The sequence below is a fragment of the Podarcis gaigeae genome (genome assembly GCF_964106915.1).
Source record: "Podarcis gaigeae genome assembly, chromosome: 3".
Classification (NCBI taxonomy): Eukaryota; Metazoa; Chordata; class Lepidosauria; order Squamata; family Lacertidae; genus Podarcis; species Podarcis gaigeae.
Genome location: NC_139680.1, coordinates 107,425,545 through 107,447,776, shown reverse-complemented (window position 1 = coordinate 107,447,776; position 22,232 = coordinate 107,425,545). Strand labels below are relative to the sequence as shown.

At 45.0% G+C, this 22,232-nt stretch overlaps 1 protein-coding gene across 2 annotated transcripts in view; it reads left to right on the top strand.

The window, feature by feature from the left end:
* The window catches only part of FSHR (follicle stimulating hormone receptor), a 99,487-nt gene that overhangs the window by 36,605 nt on the left and 40,650 nt on the right, over positions 1 to 22,232 (top strand). The window contains exon 3 of one of the 2 annotated variants that reach the window (XM_083733342.1): positions 9,824 to 9,898. The exons of the other annotated variant lie outside the window; for it this stretch is intronic. Within the exon in view, the coding sequence (XP_083589468.1) occupies positions 9,824 to 9,898 (75 nt within the window). The remainder of the gene's footprint in view (positions 1 to 9,823; positions 9,899 to 22,232) is intronic. 2 annotated transcript variants of the gene reach the window in all.

Below are 22,232 nucleotides of genomic sequence, written 5' to 3'. Positions count from 1 at the left end.
ACTCCAACATCTGGAGGGCCACTGGTTCCCCCTCTCTGTCTTTGTCTAGTAGGGCTAGCACTCCAACTGTTCTGGGATAGGCCAGTCAGGTCTATGTCCTCCAATCACATTGTCACTGGTTGCAAGCAGGAATGCTAGAGGATTCGGTCGCAAATGGAAACAGGAGCAGAAATTGCTGCAATTCTCATGCACATCCAAGGTCAGGAGTAGAAAGCACAGAAATGAATAGGAGTGGTGTTCACTATCATAGGTATTTTAGTCTGCACACATTATGTTAATAGATACGTTGTTTCCCACAATGTTTTTGGCATTTCCCATCCGTTGTTCTGAAATTAATTATGTAATGAATTGCATAATAAATTCAATTTGCCTTGGCCATAGCGGATAGCAAAACAAATGGCGTAGGTTGTAGTGAAATATGAGCCGAAGCAGTACTGATTGTAACAAATGTAGGGTAGAATGGAAATTGCTTTTGCCCCCCTAGACCCATCCAGACTACAATAGAGATTTGACTCAACCAATCAAAAAACTTTGCTACATCATCTGGACATTGCAACATGGAGCCTAATCTGTCATCTAGCTAGTTTCATGGTGGTAGATTCCTGCAAAAATTGCTGACCCTGCCAAGGAAAACTTGGCCATGGAAGAAAGGTGGCCTGTTGTCTTTTGTGGGAGCGCAGCTGGCACAGCTTTGCCGTAATGAAGCCAAATTTTGGCAATCCAAGGCCTTGTGTGTGACTTCTGAAATCCACAATGGTCCAATAGCATCGCTTAGGTGTCTTATTTGTTTCCTTTCTCCCATCCCTCTTCTGGCCTGCAAGTGGAACACCTGGCAGCTCGCTTTCTCTTGCCAAGGCCTATCAGTAGGAGAGACCTTGACTGTTGTGATACCCTTACAGCTCCTTGAAGAAGTAATAATTTTTAAAAAATGGAGCTGATCATTTGTTATTCCTGCCAATAACTCACAGCTGCTATCAAAGAGCAAAGCTTTCGCTTGGCTTGTTTTGAAACTTTTTGAATGAAGAGACCAAGAGCGGTGCTCTGTAAAAATGGAGCTTATACATTCTTGGATCATGGTCTCTGCTTCCTTGAGGTAAGATCCCAAAGAGGGTTAGAGAAATATAAAAGTACAATATTTACAATCCGAAGAATAGGGTGGGTCCTAAAATCACTCTCTCTCAGCATCAAAGGCCAAGTAAAGAGGAGTGTTTTCAGCATACAGTGGAGGCTACATAAAGATATGTAGACATGTGTGGCGCTGTGGGTAAAAGCCTCAGCGCCTAGGGCTTGCCGATCGAAAGGTCGGCGGTTCGAATCCCCGCGGCGGGGTGCGCTCCCGTTGCTCGGTCCCAGCGCCTGCCAACCTAGCAGTTCGAAAGCACCCTCGGGTGCAAGTAGATAAATAGGGACCGCTTACCAGCGGGAAGGTAAACGGCGTTTCCGTGTGCAGCTCTGGCGCACCAGAGCAGCGATGTCACGCTGGCCACGTGACCTGGAAGTGTCTCCGGACACCGCTGGCCCCTGGCCTCTTGAGTGAGATGGGCGCACAACCCCAGAGTCTGGCAAGACTGGCCCGTACGGGCAGGGGTACCTTTACCTTTACCTTTACATAAAGATAATGAAGTCACATTGTTTTAATTACCTTAAGTATTGAACATGACAGGAAGTGTTGCATGGTGAGTTCCCGCCTCCCCCCACGGAAATAAAGACATGAGACACCAGAATTTAGGTTAATGGGTCAAATTAGGCCACAACTTTATTGATTACAAGAATTGAGCAGTATCAACTAACCGGCTTCAGCCTGATTACTTGAAGTCTGGAAAGGGTTAACCACCAGTAGAGGGAGTCCTGCTGATGCACATCAACTAGGAACTCCCCCGGGGTCACCGCTTGGGGGCGTGCCTTAGGCCCACACCTCCATAGGCTTAGGACAAGGCCACGCCCCCCAGAATCCTTTACCAGACTACCCTTCAATTTAGGGAAAGGTGATGGCGCTTCCTCACCCCCCCCCCCTTTCATCTGCATGACAATACCCCTACCAATGCCTAACCGCCAATGCCAAGGGAGTTGTAAGGTAGGCGAAAAACCAAATGGCTGGTACCAATTTGCCAATTGGAAAAAATTCCTCCCAGGCCCCTCGACAGCAACCAACCGAAGTCCATAGCAATGTCAGGGAGCCTAACCTAATGGGTGGGAGGGTGGAAAAACCTGCTCAGCTGTAGCGTGGAAAGAGGGAGATCCTCAGACACGCCGGCCCTAAATGGGGCAGGCCACGCCTCCCGGACCAGCAGATTGGCTGGCCAGGGGGATGACGCGTCCGAGGATTCCCCAGTATCGCGGGGGCTGGGAGTCAGCCCCCGCGTGCGTGGGAAGGGGCGTGAAGCCCGCAACCCCACCTCCTCCCTAGCTCGGAAGTGGCTTTGCTCTTCAGCAACACGGTGGCATGAGATGAAGTCGGCGGTGATGTGGTTTGCAAGGTATCAAAGGAGAGAGAGCACAGTAATCCTCTGAGTTTATCAAAATGATACCTAAATACATCCTCTGTAGAGTGTCATGTATATAAAGGTCAGTGTTGTTCATTGCAATTCTGTTTCTAGCAAGGGATAACACACAGCAACAAGAAATATGGACACATTTTGTCCATAACAAGCTTTCTGAGAATTGTTCAAATTTTGAAGGCTCTATCTACAATCTAGTGTTCTGCCAAAGATTATGGGTTGTAGCCAAACTTAGTAAGAATAAAGGTAAAGGTACCCCTGACCATCAGGTCCAGTCGCGGATGGCTCTGGGGTTGTGCGCTCATCTCTCTCTATAGGCCGAGAGAGCCGGCGTTTGTCCACAGACAGCTTCCAGGTCATGTGGCCAGGATGACTAAGCCTCTTCTGGTGAACCAGAGCGGCACACAGAAATGCTGTTTACCTTCCTGCTGAAGCGGTACCTATCTATCTACTTGCACTTGCTGTGCTTTTGAACTGCTAGGTAGGCAGAAGCTGGGACCGAACAACGGGTGCTCACCCCGTCACTGGGATTCGAACCGCCAACCTTCTGATCGGCAAGCCCTAGGCTCTGTGGTTTAGACCACAGCACCACCCACATCCTTCTCCTAGTCAGAATAGACTGATTGAAATTAATGCAGTTGCATCCATTGCTTTCAGTGGGTCATCTCTTGAGTATGGCTTAGTTGGATACAACCTTCCTACTTTTTACAGACCATTCTCTATCAATTGATGAGGAAAGCAGGTAGGAGAGCAACACCGATGGGTTTGTTCACCCCTAGAACAAGACCCACCTCTTCTAGTTTCGATGTTATTATGTATGATGATTGCATAGGAATGTATTGTGGTGGACAGTCAGACACCATGGGAGCAAGGGCTGAACCCAGTACAGTAGTGGCAAATTCAGAAGTTCAGGCAGTGGCGTAGCGTGGGGGTGCAGGGGGGGCTGGCTGCACCGGGCGCAACATCTGGGGGTTAGGGTTAGGGGGCGCAAATCCATGGGTTAGGGGGCGCAAATTACTTGCCTTGCCCCGGGTGCTGACAACCCACGCTACGCCACTGAGTTCAGGGGCCCTTTGTGATAGCCACAGCCGCAACCCCTCTCAGCTCTGCCCCTTCTAATAATTATAATTAGGGATGCATTACAACCTTCAACGCAGATCTCCACTTGATGCTTTTCAGCAAGATCTACGATTTTCCAGTCATGCACATGGACAAATAATTTGGAGTGCACCAATATCCTATTTCAGAGTGACTTAAATTGTGTTTTCCTTGGAGTTCCAACCACAGACCACTACAGCACTGGCTGAACCAGTCCTCTGCTTTTGTGTGTGAGCCACAAGGGCATGGTTTCCTCACTTCTCATCTGTGTCTCTGCTTTGCAGTCTCCAATAACCTCCCCCCCCCAAAAAAAAACTCTATGGGAGCCAACCAACACCAGCACTGGGGAGGAGTGGGATACTGCAGCCCTCCAGATGTTGGACTCTGGCTCTTGATGGGTGTTGTAGCACAACAGCATTTGGAAGGCTACAGGTTCCCTATCCTTCATCTGCAAAATGGACACCCCAAAATAGCTGCAGCTGGCTTCTCTTTAAATGGAGGTCATTGATTCCAGCTATAGTAGTCTACCCTTGGATGCAGAGAAACAGCAGGATTCGAAGAATTTGCTTCTTAGAAGCATTCAGGAAACTCATAATGTAGACAACCATCTACATGCTGCTAGATCAGGCTTCCTCCAACTCAGCACTCCAGATGTTTTGAGACTACAATTCCCATCATCCCTGACCACTGGTCCTGCTAGCTAGAGATCATGGGAGTTGTAGGCCAAAAAAAACTTCTGAAGGGCCGAGTTTGAGGAAGCCTGTGCTAAATGATGGTTATGGTGATGATTTTGTGCAACTGTTTTACAGTCGTGTTCACGTCCGCAGGCAAATTATTAGGTTGCCCTCTCCTTTATTCCTGGCTATTTCTGATCTGCCATGGCCTTTTAACAAAATCCATAGTATTGGTTCTGAAGCTGACCTTGTCTAATCATATTGATTGTGACCAGCTGAAGGCTAATTGGGAGACCAGTTGCTATGGCAATGCTTGGGTCACGCACCGAAAGAGACAGTGCGGGGTATCTATGGAGGGTGGATGGAAAAAATGTTCAGCTTTTGGAAACTAACAGATAACGCATTACGATCAAGTCTGGAGGGATGCAATGGTCAATGGGGCATATTTTTATTTTCTCCCTTGCTGCCTCCACCACCCCAATTATTTTCCTTTCATTTTTCAAGTTCTTTAAATGATCTACATCTTCTGAACCAGTGAATGTAACAACAACAACACCTTAGCCACAAGAAGGTTTTTTGGGGGTGGGGTGTTAAACATGGAGTTTCTGCACATTCCGATTCAGCTGGCAAAAGGCAGAACCGCCACAAATTCTGAGTTTGGTGTGGGAGGTTGCTATAAATTAGTTTGTTAAGTGGCAAATGAGATTCGGCACCCCCTCCACCTCCCCTTTACCAGTCTGCAAGCCTGACAACTGCCCTTCCTCCTCACTGAAGTGCAAAGGATGGCAAACAATTCATAGCTTCCTATCGCTCCTGCAGTTTGGATTTGTCGGGTGGCATCTTCCATCGAAGTGACTGGGCCTGATTTTCTAATGTGGATTTCAGTGGCAGCCTCCCTAATTTGGATCAGGACCATAGCAAAGGGCTAAAGCAAGAGTACAGAATGTCATTGGCTCCACAAGCCAAGATTCTTACCAGAATCTAGAGACATGGGCCAAATTTGATGGGTAGTTGGGGCTGCACACGTACCTGCTGCCCCTCAATGACATTCTGTGATTGGGCGCTTTGAAGTTCTGAAGTTGCGGCTTCAAATTTAAGCATGTTGGTCTCTCTCTGGTCCCTTTCACCATGGATGTTGGCTTATTATATGGTTGTATGCTCTGTGTTATTTTATTAATACTGTTGCTAAGGGTTTGTCATGGCCTTTGGCTAGCAGGATAAACTTATGACCTTCGAACTATATATCGCTTAACTATAATAGTCTCCAAACCTTTAGCTAGATGCTAAGGATAGGAACAGCCACACCTCTTGGTTGGAGGCAGTGCTTACCTACTCAGTGCCGATGTATACAGGCCTCGGTCCTGTATACCTGAAGGAGCGTCTCCACACCCATCATCCAGCCCCAACACTGAGCTCCAGCGCTGAGGGCCTTCTGGCGGTTCCCTCGCTGCGAGAAGTGAGGTTACAGGGAACCAGGCAGAGGGCCTTCTCGGTAGTGGCGTCCACCCTGTGGAACGCCCTCCCAGCAGATGTCAAGGCAATAAACAACTACCAGACTTTTAGGAGACATCTGAAGGCAGCCCTGTTTAGGGAAGCTTTTAATATCTGAAGGACTATTGTATTTTAATATTTTGTTGGAAGCCACCCAGAGTGGCTGGGGAAACTCAGCCAGATGGGTGGGGGATAAATGATGATGATGATGATGATGATGATGATGATGATGATATCTGACTTTTAAAAGACAACTGAAGGTGGCCCTGTTTAGGGAGGTTTTCAATGTCTGACGCTGTCTTGTTTTTAATATTCGGTTGGAAGCTGCCCAGAGCGGCTGGGGAAACCCAGCCAGATGAGTGGGGTATAAATAATAAATTATTATTATTATTGAGGGAGAGAAGGGAGAAGACTGGAGAAATCAAGGTAAGGAAAGCTGTGCAGGACTAGGAAAGATGGAGAGAGGGGTATGCTGACACCGTGTGCCAAGAGAAGCAGCAGGGACCCTAAGAAAAGAGGGATGGAAAGGGGAGCAGGCCATGGAAATGCATTGTTTCTGAATGCCTGTTGTTGAGAATAGCAGGATAGGTGAGCACTGTTGCACTGATGTCCTGCCTGTGCTCTTACCACTGGCATCTGGTTGGCCACTGTGAGAATTTGATGCTGGACTAGATGGGTCTCTTCTTGCGTTTTCAGACCGAGAAACCTCCCCCATAAATAAATTCACACTTGACTCAAATTTTGGTTTTGGTTTTTGGCAGAATGTAGGCCACAACTTTATTGATTACAGAAAGTGAGTGGTTGCATAGGCTCTGGTTCGACTAGCTCCCTGCCATGCAGGTAGCGCTGACCCAGGGTTCCAGCATAGGTCAGCCCAGGGTGAACACCTGGATAAGCAGAAAGCCGGGAACGGGCTAACTCCACCACCCAAATGTCCGCCTGGACTCAGGCACGGGCACAACCCCCTCTCAGGGGTTGACCAAACCATAGAATCCCTGGATTCCTTTAGCGGAATACCCTTCACATGGGGATGGCGAGAGCGTTCTCCCATCCCTATCACCTGAACCAGAGCCTATCTGGAACCTTGCAAGTTGTGGCAATTTGCTACGCAGCAGATGGCAACAGCCAATCAGCCAAGTGAGGAAAATTCCTGCCATGCCCCTGTCCCAACGACAAACACACGGCGGCATAGCAAGGTCAAGCGCAAAGCCCTAAAAATAAGGAGAGGTGGGCGGGTGTTCTGAATGCACGTGCCGAAAGAGGAAGCTCTGGGTCACGTGCATGGGCATAAATAGGTCCCTCGAACCATTTGGACTGCTTCCCATTGGCCAGATTGTACCCAGCTTCGAGAGAGCTACCAATCGGGTGTTGTGGCTTACCAAATGTACCCACCCACAACACAGGGTGTTGCCCAGGTCTCAGGTCTCTTTAAGGGAGGACCCAAGTTATCGTTTTAAAAGATTAAACCTTGGAGCAATGATGGGGCTCTACCACAAAACTGTGACAGTTGAAAGAGTGTTGCTTTTCTTGGCAAAGAATTTGAGCTAGTGGGGTAGAGGATTTTGATCTGAGAGCAAGCAGAGTTCTACTCATGTTTAAACCAAGCCCCACGTTGCCTTCTAGAAACCACATCCCACCCTGCTCTCCCCGTGCATCACTATTTTCCTTCCTCCCTCGCTCCTGCTAGATAAAGATGATAATTACTTAAAACCTAGCATAGCCTGAAATAATAAATGATCCCTTTAAGAGGGGTTTGTATTCAAGGAAGCAAGAGCTGCTTCCGCTTGCTTAGCTTGGGTGAATTGCGGGAGACAGATCATAAACATAAAAGACACATTTTTATTTTTATTTTATCGTAGCTAGACTGTGTGTGTGCGCGCGCGCGTTTGTGTGTTTAAGTTTTGTTTAATTTACCATTCAAGGTTTATTTAAATAAAAAGAAACAAAAAAACCTTGATATATACTGTGTCGCTGTAAAAGCACCTGCTGTTACCCGTTTCATCATAATGTGTAATGTAGTGGAATTAGCAATAGAACTTCCACTTAATCGCATTTCTTGACGTGAGTGGGGAATTTAAACATGAGGTTGTTAATGTTGGGTCGTGAGTTGTTTTGCATTTCCCATTCACCGTTGATGCGGTTTATAAGGTTAATTGAGATATGTGTCTCTGCCTCACAGCACCTTGGGGTGGGGGTAGGACCCAACACAGTGACGGAGGGTGGCTTTCTTCTCCTTCTGAAGCCCAGCTTCAGAGCTCTTTGACAAGGAGGGAAGAGCCGTAGCTCAGTGGCTGGGCATCTGTTTTGCCTGTTGAAGATCATAGGGCCAATTCTCTTTTTTAAAAAAAATATATTTATTAAAAATTTTAAAGAGATACATAAAAACATATAGAAGATAAAACAATACAAAACATAAAGCAAAGAAGAAAGAAGTAAAGAGTACATCAAAAAGAAAAAAAAAACAGATTTTTCCCTTTAAAGTTGTGAGTTTCTTAAGCCTGTTTCTTGGCTTCCCCGCACCTCCCTTCCTTGTGTTCCTGTTTACCATCAGATTCAGCAAATCCCTATCCCCTTTCACATCTCATTATCTATTTAAGATATTTAAATAAGTCTTATTTCCATATTTTTCTCCTTATTACATTCCTCATTGCATAATCATCACTTATCCACTAATGCCATATTGTTTTATATCTCACATCATTTTAACATTCATAGATTTTACAATGTGTCCGCAGGTATTCTTTAAATTTCTTCCAGTCCTTTTCCACCAAATCTTCCCCCTCATAGGGCCAATTCTCATCTCCAAGTAGGGTTGGGAGAGAACCCTGCCTGAAACCAATCAACATAGACCATACTGAGCTAGGTGGTCCATTGAGCTGAGTCAGTATAAGGGCAACTTCCTTTGACAGAATGCCCCATGGGAAGGATGGGTGCTGCCATGGGCCATTTTGGCAGTATTGTCGGTGCTCAGTGAAGAAGAAGAAGAAGAAGAAGAAGAAGAAGAAGAAGAAGAAGAAGACATAGACATGCTAGAACTTCCTCTCCCTGAAGATTTTTTTGCAAACTTTGGGAAAGGTTTTCCCCCATCCCTTGAATGTGCCAGAAACTTCAGCCCAGCACTACTATTCAGTTAATATGTTGTTATAGGATTTGGGGGAATGGGGTTGGTTGGTTGGTTTGGATACCATCTTTGGGTCCCCTCTAGGGCTGCGGTTTTATAAGATGGGGTTCTTCAATAGAAGTGATGAAGCGGTTAAACCAGTCTCTTTGTTAAATTAATGGCCTTAGCCAAGCTGTTAAGCTCTCTTCTTACATGACTAAAGAGTTGCCCACGTTGTCATAGAAACAACTAGCTAATGCTATTTCTAGAAGGAAGCAGCAGGCCCTCTCCTGGCTGTCTCTCTCTTCTGGTATGGTCCAAATGGGATATTCCTTTTGAATGCATAACAAATGCCCTGTAAATAGTAAATAATCACAACAAAGAGATTCGTTTTCCTGATGTGCTCATTTTTCAAGTATCTATCTATCATCTGTCTGTCTATTGCATTTGTATCCTGCTCCTCAGCCAAAAAGACTCCCAGAGTAACTTACATGCAGTAAATTAAAATAAGGCAGTCCCTACCTGTCACAAAAGAGAGAAAAGGAGGGGGCGAGGAGGGGGAAAGGAGGGGGGAAACAAACTTGGGCAACAGTTCATAAAGTCAAATAGCAGTTCTTAGAATATCCTCAGTTTTCAGTAGAGGGGGAGTAGCAAAAAAATGTGATCCTCCACCCCCACTTGACCAGTGCATTCTATCCTGCAAACTTCTGGAGATGTTTGCTACGCTATGCTATCTAAGATACTGGAGTACTTTCCCTCCCCCCCCCCAACAGGTTCTTACAAATATTCTTTTCTTTTAAGCCAGCTTTGTGTTTCAATGGGTTGTAGTCCAGGATTTATGGATCCTTTGGTGCCGGCAACGTTTTTAAGTTATTCCCTTCATTTTTCACGTACATTTGTAATGTTGACGCTTCTGATAAATAGCGAGGCCACCGTGGCTGATGTTTCCTTTTTCTTGACAGAGAAATCTCTCAGAACGATGCCTTGGGAACTATAGAATCGAACGTGTTCGCCAACCTTCCAAAACTCTATGAAATGTAAGTCAATAAATGGAATTGGAGGGCTGGGGCATTACAGGATACTGGTGGACCAACCGTAAAAATGCACGTGGTGGTTCCATGGGGACAAAATAGATCTAGGACTAGTTTTTTTCTCTATGTGTCTTTCTTTCCTTCTGCATTGGCTCATCAGGACTCAGTCTTCAGCCTCATCCTACTAGACGTCAATAGTGATTGTGCTCAATGTACTGTGTGAATTGGCTGTTGCAGGGTTGCCAACCATTTTAGGCTCATGAGCACATTTGATTTTTTTTTCTGTAGGTAGCACCCCTTTTGATCACTTCCCTCACCCTCTCCCCTGGATCAGACCCACTTCCAAGAGACAGAAAGAATGTGTCTGGTGACTGGGAGTGGCCGCTGAGACCATATTACACAAGTCCTGAAAGATCTACATTGGCTCCCAGTACATTTCCGAGCACAATTCAAAGTGTTGGTGCTGACCTTTAAAGCCCTAAACAGCCTTGGCCCAGTATACCTGAAGAAGCATCTCCACCCCCATCATTCAGCCTGGACACTGAGATCCAGCACTGAGGGTGTTCTGGCAGTTCCCTCACTGTGAGAAGCGAAGTTACAGGGAACCTGGTAGAGGGCCTTTTTGGTAGCTGCCCTTGCCCTGTAGAACACCTTCCCATCAGATGTCAAGGAAATAAGCAACTATCTGACTTTTAGAAGGCATCTGAAGGCAGCCATGTTCAGGAAGTTTTTATGTTTGATGTTTTGTTGTGTTTTTAATATTCTGTTGGGAGCTGCCCAGAGTGGCTGGGAAAACCCAGCCAGATGGGCAGGGGTATAAATATATTATTATTATTATTATTATTATTATTATTATTATTATTATTATTGCATACACACACACATGTTGCTTTTCCAAGGAATCCAGGTAAAACTAAGATCCTGGAAAGCACATAGAGATGAAAGAGGAAGTGGGGCAGAGTGTCACTTTTCCAACTTCCTTCTTTGGCTCTATTTGCATTTCAAAGGAGAAAAAGGTAACCACCCTCTGTAACTCGCGACAAACGAGGGCTGTGAGAGGGGATGCTTCTGCCATCCCATAATGGAGACTGAGGACCGAAGGAAGAGGAGTGAACAGGTGCTGGCCCTCCAAGTGTCCCTATTTTCCAGGGACGGTCTGGGATGTACCGAACTTGTCTTGCTTTCTCATTTGATCCCAGAATGTCCTGCTTTTCCTTAGCACATCCCTATTCTCCTTGGAGAAATGTTGGAGGATATGCTTCACCACTCTGGCAATTGTGGGTCTTGTATGTGGTCAGCCCCCTGCTTACAGGTGCCTGACCACACACCGGGCTTGATTGCTTTTTCATTTTATTTACTTCAAACATTCCTTGGCAGCCTTTTAGGGCAAAGCCCTCTCAAAGCAGCTTCCATTTTAAAAAGAGAGGATAAAACGTAATTCCCATAAAATGCAATTAAAGTTAAAGCAGCAGTTAAGACATTTCGGAAGCCAGCACCACACTCATACGAAATGTATTTAAATGCTTTTTTTAAAAAAGCACTTTGAAAACGGACAGTTTAAAACCAGCAGCGATATAAAACATTTAAAAGTTCTGCATCTTAATTAAAAGGAGCTCAGAACATACGGGTTTGTTGCCATATGTCCAGATTTTCCCGGACATTTTTTCCGATTTCCGCCCAGACATTGCTTCCGACTGGTATGTCCAGGAAATTCAGGGCGTATGCCAACCCTAAGCAAAAGGCTTTAACGTACACCATTCAAGGTGGCAGTCCAGTTAGATAAAAGCACTCGAGAGCGCAGAGCCTGTCTGGTGAGGGGTGTGGCCTTTGGAGGGGAAAGCTTCATGTGTCAAGTTTGCAGGGGGCCACCACTAAAAAGGCCCTTTCTCTTTTCATTGTCTGCAGCAGCAGCAGCAGTAGTAGTGTGGCATTTTAATATAGACTGCATTTTTAATCAAGACTTATATTGGCTTATATCTTGATCAGGTTCCTAAATTAAATGGGCTTAGATTTTCAAATGTTTCATGCCAGGCAGAAAGAACCTTGGCAAGAGGTTTTTCTCCTAAGACAAGGGGGCCCCATTGATTTATAGTAGAAAAACAATTCTCAAAGTCATAAAAAGGGAGAATTACATATGCTGCCCTTGCAGACTGAGAAAACACAATTAAAGGCAAGGGTAAATAGTAAAATAATACCAATGTGCCTCCCAGTAAAATGAGCCAGATCTTCTTTCCAAGGTTAAAAAGGCCAAGAGCAATGGAGAGGCATCTAGCTGGCAGAAAAAGAGAGCATTTTAAAGAAATCTTTAAAAGCTGTTTCTTTTTCTTAAACTGAGAGAGTTAAAAAGGTTAAATGTTGGGAAAGGCAACTGGCTTGGCTGGAGAAGAAGCATCTAGCTGGCTGGGAAAGGAGGGGGAAAGGAGGGGGAAAGGGGGGAGGTGTAAACTGAAGAGGCTTCTTTTTAAAAGCTGTTTTTTACTGAGTTCCTTTTTACTTTACAAAGGCTTTATTCTTTTAAAAGGCTACCTATGATAAGTGAATGAAATATATTAGCTTAAATATATTGGCTTAAATGTAATTATGCAAAGGATTTAAGGAATGCTAGATTCTTATTTCATATGGTTGTAAGAGTTGTATTTATCCTGAAATTAAGTCAGCCACCAGCCTAGCCCCCCTGCTAGACAGAAGACGCCATCCAAGCACTCTTGATATATAAGGTTGTCAGGCATTTGTTTAGAAACTTTCAAATGAAGGAAATCTTTCAATATTGATGTGAAATTCAAGATCCTTGACATCTGTTGAACATAAAAATGTAAGATTAAACATTTGTTTTAGAAGGCAATAAGGGCAAGGAGGGCAAGAGGTGAGCTGGTAATTAAGATTCCATGTAAGATATATTATTACTTATTTGTCATTTATATATAGCTCTTTGTCTCCCTTATAAGGGCAAGGAAGTGGGTGTATCTTTTGTGGGTGTATCTTTTGTGATTGGTTCTACCAAACAGCCAATAGGAATTTCAACCAGGCTGATTGGACAGAGGCAGCCACAGGAGGAGCAAAGGGGGCTGGATTAAGGGAATATAAGTGCTGGCCAGGATGGCAAGAGGCCAGGCCAGAGCTTGGTAACCATATACCACTGAGCCTCTCATTTATTTGTCTGACAAATAAATTATTATTTTAATTTCTCTATTGCTGCGTTGAATATTTCATTCCAGCTAAGCGTTAACCACAAGCAGGGTGCTACATTTTATGGTGCCACTGTGACTCGGATAAGTGGTCTGCTGGAACGCAGCCCCTTCGCCCTACTGGGCAGGGTACAAGAGAGAGGACCACTGCTTACCCAGCGCGCACTGGTAAATTTTTCCAGGGGGAACGCAGAAGACTCGTCTGTCTGATACCCTGCTCACTGGCGGCGACGGACCGGGGGAAACAGGGAACCAACCAAGGGTAAGTGCACAAAGGGATTTTTGACCCTCCAATTAATTGGGAGGAAGAGAAGTCTTGATCTAACTTCTGCGTCTCAGTAAGGGGAAACTGAGTACGCTAGGTGGTTGGGTACATCAGATGTTGGTCTGGTGGAGGAAAAGGGAAAATTGGGAGGTAGAGTGTGGTGAAGTATCTAGCGCATTGTATGTGTGAGAAAGTACAGAGCAATCTGTAGCTGACCTGAGTGTGGAGTGGGCAGTACTTCGGTTCTTAGTAAGGCGACTTCACTAGGCAAGGAAACCCACAAAGCGTGTGTGTGAGTGACTGAGTGGATACTTCACAGGGCCATACAATGGGAGTTGGGGGTTCAAAGGGGGAAAATACACCTCTTGAGTGTATGTTAAATAATTTTAAGAAAGCCTTCTCAGGGGCATATGGAGTCAAAATGACGCCAGAGCGCTTGAGAACGTTATGTGAACTAGAATGGCCGAAACAAAATACTGAATGGCCATCTCAGGGAACTTTTGATATAAATTTAGTAAGCAAACTTTGGTCTAATATCGCCAAAGAAACTGGAGGGTGCCCAGAACAATTTCCATATATAGATTCCTGGCTGAGCACATTAAATAAAAATCCTCCATGGATAAGGGAATGCAAAGTCAAACGATGCAAATTATTGGCTGTAAAAGCTGAAGCTAGGAAAGGAATCTTGCCAAATAAACTCAAACCCATTTTTGAGGGACCAGAGGAAGAGGTGCTTCCACCTCCACCCTATGCTCCACATCGAAGGGAGCTTAATTCAAACACTCCGCCAGTTGTAACCCCAAGGCAAGAAAGTGGAATGAATAATGGGAGTGGAGTCACAGAGCTTGATTCCTTGATAGATTATGATAAATATCTTCAGGAGGCATTGGAGTCCTATAATAAAGCCCAAGCAGAAGTGGTTATTCCACCTGTGACTCCTAATAGACCTGCATCTACAGTCTCCTTTAGTGGAACAACTGATTGCCCACCCCAAACCCCTGTACATCCAAGTCCTAGAGAATTATTACAGAAGTTACAGGGAGACCTTAATCGGTCAGCAAGCAATACAGCCAGGCGTATAAAGCTGCTAAAAGAACGCCTTGGGACAAATACCATCCCCTATGATTTGAGGCCCCTAGAGCAAAGCGAAGAGAAAGATCACGTAGTAGCCCCTCTTAGAAGAGTATTTGATGCACTTGAGGAGCCTGCGCTGGTTAACGGGCAACCCGGACCACGGCCACCTCGAACTTCGACCCTGCAATATATTCCATTCACAACTACAGATTTGATGAATTGGAAAACACACACCCCACCTTTTGCAGAAAAACCTCAGGCTATGATGGACTTGGTGACTTCAATAGTAAATACTCATAGCCCTACTTGGACAGATTGTCGCCAGCTCCTAAATACTCTTTTCACCACTGAGGAAAGGAGAGACATAATTGAAAAGGCACAGATATATTTGCGTGAGCAGGCCAGAGTGGGAAATATTTTTAATATTGACCGTCATCTCCAAGATAACTTTCCCTTGGAAGATCCTAATTGGGATCCAAACAATGGAATTCATCTGGCCAGACTTACCACCTACCGCCAGACACTTGTGCAAGGTATCCGCAGGGCATGCCAGAAGCCCACTAATATGTCTAAAGTCTCAGAAGTAGAACAGAAACCAAATGAGAGTCCAGGAGACTTTTTAGAGAGGCTGCAAGAAGCCTATCGTATATGGACTCCTTTTGACCCTGAAGCCCCTGAAAACAGCAGAATGATTACTGCTACATTTGTGGCCCAGTGCGCTTCTGATATTCGTAAGAAAATTCAGAAATCAGAAGGATGGGAAGGGATGCTGATGAGCCAAATTATGGCCATTGCACGCCGAGTTTATCGGAATAGGGATGAGGCTGAGAAGCAAGAGAAGAAGAAGTGGCAGAAGGAAAAGATGGTAATGCTAGCCACAGCAGTGAAGCAAGACCACCGCCCCTTAAATGGAGGGAGAGGGCGAGGAAGGAATCCACCACTGGGAAGGAATCAATGTGCAAATTGCAAGAAGGAGGGTCATTGGAAGCGGGAGTGTCCTGAACCCCTGAGGTTGGAAGAAGTACGCCCAGGCCCAGGCCCAGGCCCAGGCCCAGGCTCCGGCCCAAGAAACCAGGGACGGGGACGGGGAATGATCCGAAATGGAAGATATCAGAGACCAGGACAAGGACAGAATAGAGACAATTTCATTGGACTGGCAGAAGAGGATTTTACTCAAGACTAGGAACGACCGGACTCCATAAAGTTAGGCTTCCAGGAGCCCACGGTCACGATTCAATTAGGGAGCCATTTAATAGACTTTATGATTGATACTGGGGCTGAATACTCAGTACTCCCAGAACTATTGCAGAAAAAGGCATCCAAAAGTGTAGTCATTAAAAGTGCCACTGGACAGTCAGCTAAGAGGTCTTTCCTCCAACCTTTGGAATGCCAGATTGGGGGACATCGTTTAACCCATCAGTTTTTGTATATACCTGAGTGTCCAATACCTCTCTTAGGCAGAGATATGCTGTCCAAATTGCAGGCCCAAATCACCTTCACTCCTCGAGGTCCAGAAATGAAACTGCCATCAAAAGCAGCAGGAATAATTACCCTCTCAGTACCTAAGGAACAATCATGGCGCCTAATGTCAGCCCTGCAAGTCCAACCCACATTGGATACAGAATTAAACAAGGTCCTCCGAACTCTACAGGTGCCACCAGGAGTATGGGCCGAAAATAGCCCACCAGGAATGGCTAAGAATATAGCTCCAATTGTAGTAACCCTAAAACCTATGGCTACCCCCGTATCTGTAAAGCAATATCCCTTACCCCGGCGAGCAGCAGAGGGCATCCAGAAACATTTGGACCGCCTATTAAAATATGGTCTGCTTAAGCCTTGCCAATCAGAATGGAACACACCCCTTTTGCCTGTTCGAAAACCTGGGACAGATGAATACAGGCCAGTGCAGGACTTGAGGCTCGTAAACCAGGCTATCGAGACCTTGCACCCAAATGTACCAAACCCATATACCTTGTTGAGTTTGATCCCACCAGAAGCAACATTTTTTACTGTATTGGACTTGAAAGATGCATTCTTCTGTTGCCGGCTGGCACCACAGAGCCAACCTATATTTGCCTTCCAGTGGGAAGACCCTTTGACAGGAACAAAAGGCCAGCTAACCTGGACAAGATTGCCCCAGGGATTTAAAATTCCCCAACTTTATTTGGCACTGCCTTGGCGAGGGATCTAACAAGTTACCCCTCAATACCGGGAGAAAAGGTGGTTCTGCAATATGTAGATGATCTTATACTAGCGGCAAAGGATTTTAATACCTGTAAAGAAGGGACAGAGGAACTGCTCCACTTGCTCTGGGAAGCTGGCTACCGAGTTTCCCAGAAAAAGGCACAGTTATGTTTAGAAAAGGTCAAATATTTGGGCTTTGACATCTCACACCAACAACGAGCATTGAGACCAGAGAGGAAAGAAGCTATTTGCCTTATCAAGGAACCTACCACAAGAAAACAACTTAGAGGATTCCTGGGAACAGCAGGGTTTTGTAGACTATGGATACCTGATTTCAGCAGTCTGGCCAAGCCCTTACATGAAAGCACTCGAGGTGCAGAAAAGGACCCATTCGTATGGGGACCTGAGCAGAAACAAGCCTTTTTAGTTATCAAACAACGACTTATGGAGGCCCCAGCCCTTGGATTGCCTAATTCGGAAAAACCCTTTCAGCTGTATGTACATGAACAGAATGGGATTGCAGCTGCAGTCCTGACCCAGAGATTAGGAAGTTGGAACCGCCCAGTAGCTTATTTGTCTAAACAATTGGACTCAGTAGCAAAAGGATGGCCTCCATGCCTAAGGGCAGTAGCGGCCACTGCAAGCCTTGTCAAAGAAGCTGATAAATTTACCTTCGGCCAGACGATGTATGTGAATGTACCTCATGCTGTTCTGACACTCATGGAATATAAGGGTAGTTATTGGCTAACGAACCCAAGGATGGCTAGATACCAAGGCCTATTGTGTGAAAATCCCAGGATTCATCTACGAGTAGTGAATATGCTCAATCCAGCGACTTTGCTGCCCCTACCAGAGGTAGATGATGAGGAATCACATGATTGTCTCCAAGTAATGGATGAAGTTTATTCCAGTAGACCTGATCTGAAAGATGAACCATTGAAAAATCCAGATGTTGTATATTATACGGATGGTAGCAGTTACCTTCATGAAGGTGCCAGACGAGCAGGATATGCTGTGGTCACCAATGAGGAAGTTGTGGAAGCTGAAGCTTTGCCTGCTGGCACATCAGCACAAAAAGCTGAACTTATAGGCTTAACTAGAGCTCTGCAATTGGCAGCTGGATGTAAGGCAAACATCTATACTGATTCTAAATATGCCTTCTTAACCCTGCATGCACATGGAGCTCTATGGAAAGAAAGAGGTCTAATAGGAGCCCACGGGAAGGCCTTGAAATATGGACCTGAAGTAGAAATCCTGTTAGAAGCAGTATGGGCTCCAGAACAGATTGCTGTAATGCACTGCAAAGGTCATGGACGAGGAAGGGATCCAATAACCAGAGGAAATCATGCTGCTGACAAAGCAGCCCGAGAGGCAGCCCAAAAGCCTGTGGGAGGATTTATAGCAGCCCTCATACCAGAGGTAGTTCCAGAAGAAGTTAAACCTCACTATACCCCAGAAGAGAGGAAGTGGGCTGAACAGGAAGGAGCGGTTATGAAGGACGGTTGGATGATCCTGCCGGACAATAGGATTTATGTACCTCATCATCTAGCAGGCACAATTGTAAGAAATTATCATGAATCTACTCACCTTGGCGGTACTGCAACCAGAGAGAGTCTCAGTCGGAAGTTGTATATTATTAATCTATCACAATTAGCAACTTGCATTTCACAGAAATGTGTTCTTTGTGCTAAAAACAATCCCAGGCAGGGACCAGTACAACCTCCTGGAATTCAGCATGTGGGATATGTCCCCATGGAAAGCCTAATTGTGGACTTCACAGAGCTGGTCCCTTCTAAGGGATTCAAGTATCTCCTTGTGTTTGTAGATACTCTTACCGGATGGGTTGAAGCTTTTCCCACCCGAACTGAAAAGGCACGAGAGGTAACTAAGAGACTCCTCACTGAATTGATCCCAAGGTTTGGATTACCTAGATGCATTGGAAGTGATAATGGGCCAGCGTTCATTGATCAAGTAGTACAAGATGTATGTCGAGTCCTACAAGTAAAATGGAGACTGCATGCAGCATATAGGCCTCAGAGTTCAGGGAAAACTGAAAGAATGAATCGGACTCTGAAAACCCAATTGGCAAAATTAACCCAGGAAACGGGATTGGGATGGGTAGATGTGTTACCCATAACACTGTTTCGTGTTCGGTGTGCACCCACAAAAAGACTTAAGTTGTCACCTTTTGAGCTCCTGTATGGGAGACCGCCCTCCTTTGTTCAGGATATTCCAGCTGACCTTAAACAAATAGGAGATCATGTGACACAGGGACAAGTGCAATCTCTCTCCCGTGTTTTTGTTTCTCTTAACAGGTGGGCCCTCGAACGCACGCCGTGCAGCATTGCCGAGCCGATTCATCAGTTCCAGGCTGGCGATAGCGTATGGGTGAAAGAGTGGAAACGTGATCCACTTGCACCAAAGTGGCGTGGACCTTACACCGTCTTGCTCTCTACTGCAACAGCGGTGAAGGTAGCTGAGGTGACCCCCTGGATTCATCACTCTCGTTTGAAGAAGTCCGAAGGCAGTTGGACGTGCAAAGGTGACCCCTCTAATCCTTTAAAACTAACTCTCTCCAAAAACCCCTGTATCTAGCCCTACCGGGAACGGGCTAGGTCACGGGCAACATTTGACGACCGGCCTGCTGCAGCCACAACCTGGAAGCTGGCTGACCTGCGCACGCCTGAAGCTTGAGGAGCGTCTGAACCAGCAACTGTGAACGGAAAGATTCTCTAATACAATTGATTGACTGCCCCCTTGTGGAACAATTATCAGAGATATTACTCATTGGGGATCCTCGGGATATATGTTTTGGTCTTGGTGGTTCCCCATTTCTGTCACTGGGGGAATTATATTGGGGCTAATAATTATTTGCTATCACAATAAGGTAATCTTTTGTGGAAGGAATGCATATACTAGACATCAACATGATTTTATTATTAATCCTGATCCCTTGGGAAGGGGAAGGGTCCTTGAATCTGACCAAATTGGCTAAATATGGATTCAGCCATGACCACAATATGTGGGTAGGCTTAGCTGAGATGGTAGCCAATGTTGCAAATAGGACCAATTGCCTTGTTTGCTCTCTTGGGCCAGATGATTCAGAGGGAGGTATGCCCTTATTACCGATACCATTAGATGCCATTGGTATGGTAAGCGAAATGCCACACCAAACAGAAATACAGAATTTCCCCGGATGGAACTCAACTAAACCATTACGAGTTATACCTGTACAAGGGGAATTCTGTGTACATAAATCATCAGATGCAGCTGATTCTCCCATGATAGGCTCTTCTCATTGTCACTATACTTGGGATTATATTAAGAATAGTCATACCTGGGCACACGGTACTACCTATCGAACTCGGAATACCTTGCCCTGTGCACCTCCTTTTATTCACGCATGGAAAGTGGTGTGGAACATAACTGTGACAGAAAAAGGCAATCTAACATACTGCACTGTGAACTCTCTACCTCTTTTGGTATTTCGCCTTCTGTACTCCACGTACCAAAAACCTCAGACCCGATGGTTGTGGTGGATATGTGGAGAATGGGCATACAAAAAGCTCCCTTCCAAATGGAGTGGGACTTGTTTCTTGGGTTGGGTATTACCACCAATGTGGATTATGCCCACTAGTTCGGCCAGGCGAACACGAAGGAATGCTGATATTTCTCATATAGCAGGAGGAAGTACCCAAAGTTGGAGCGGTACTGATGATTGGCCGCCAGAGCGCATTATAGCCTATTATGATCCTGCCTCCTGGAATCCTGGTGAGCTCATACAAGGGGCACGGGATCCTATTTATAATCTAAACAGAATAATTCGATTGCAAGCAGTAGTGGAACTTGTAACCAATGCAACGGCCCAGAGTTTGAGACTTATTGCACAACAGTTGGATGAAAGTAGAGCCGCCATTTTGCAGCTGAAAATGGGAATGGATTATGTACTTGCCAGGCAGGGAGGCCTATGTGGAGTCTTGAACTTGACAGGGAATGCCTGTTGCTTTAACATTTCTGATAATGGTGAGGCAATCCGTGTGTTGGCCACAAAGATGGAGAATATAGCACATGTCCCAGTACAAACATGGGAAGGATGGGATATGGGATGGCTCACCAATTGGTTACCTAATGTCACAGGACTCAAAGGGATACTATTGTCTTGCTTGTTTTTCTTGACAGTAGTGGTAATGGTTTTGTGTATGATGCCATGTATCATTTCATGTTTTAGAAGTACAATTAGCAAGATGGTTTCAAATGAAACTCTACCTCATATCATGGCCCTATACAGAGCTTTACCTCAGGAATATGATGAAGGTCAAGCTATCAAGGACACTTGGGATGAAGGTCCTTGAGCTTGAAAGGGGGGAATGTGGCATTTGAATATAGACTGCATTTTTAATCAAGACTTATATTGGCTTATATCTTGATCAGGTTCCTAAATTAAATGGGCTTAGATTTTCAAATGTTTCATGCCAGGCAGAAAGAACCTTGGCAAGAGGTTTTTCTCCTAAGACAAGGGGGCCCCATTGATTTATAGTAGAAAAACAATTCTCAAAGTCATAAAAAGGGAGAATTACATATGCTGCCCTTGCAGACTGAGAAAACACAATTAAAGGCAAGGGTAAATAGTAAAATAATACCAATGTGCCTCCCAGTAAAATGAGCCAGATCTTCTTTCCAAGGTTAAAAAGGCCAAGAGCAATGGAGAGGCATCTAGCTGGCAGAAAAAGAGAGCATTTTAAAGAAATCTTTAAAAGCTGTTTCTTTTTCTTAAACTGAGAGAGTTAAAAAGGTTAAATGTTGGGAAAGGCAACTGGCTTGGCTGGAGAAGAAGCATCTAGCTGGCTGGGAAAGGAGGGGGAAAGGAGGGGGAAAGGGGGGAGGTGTAAACTGAAGAGGCTTCTTTTTAAAAGCTGTTTTTTACTGAGTTCCTTTTTACTTTACAAAGGCTTTATTCTTTTAAAAGGCTACCTATGATAAGTGAATGAAATATATTAGCTTAAATATATTGGCTTAAATGTAATTATGCAAAGGATTTAAGGAATGCTAGATTCTTATTTCATATGGTTGTAAGAGTTGTATTTATCCTGAAATTAAGTCAGCCACCAGCCTAGCCCCCCTGCTAGACAGAAGACGCCATCCAAGCACTCTTGATATATAAGGTTGTCAGGCATTTGTTTAGAAACTTTCAAATGAAGGAAATCTTTCAATATTGATGTGAAATTCAAGATCCTTGACATCTGTTGAACATAAAAATGTAAGATTAAACATTTGTTTTAGAAGGCAATAAGGGCAAGGAGGGCAAGAGGTGAGCTGGTAATTAAGATTCCATGTAAGATATATTATTACTTATTTGTCATTTATATATAGCTCTTTGTCTCCCTTATAAGGGCAAGGAAGTGGGTGTATCTTTTGTGGGTGTATCTTTTGTGATTGGTTCTACCAAACAGCCAATAGGAATTTCAACCAGGCTGATTGGACAGAGGCAGCCACAGGAGGAGCAAAGGGGGCTGGATTAAGGGAATATAAGTGCTGGCCAGGATGGCAAGAGGCCAGGCCAGAGCTTGGTAACCATATACCACTGAGCCTCTCATTTATTTGTCTGACAAATAAATTATTATTTTAATTTCTC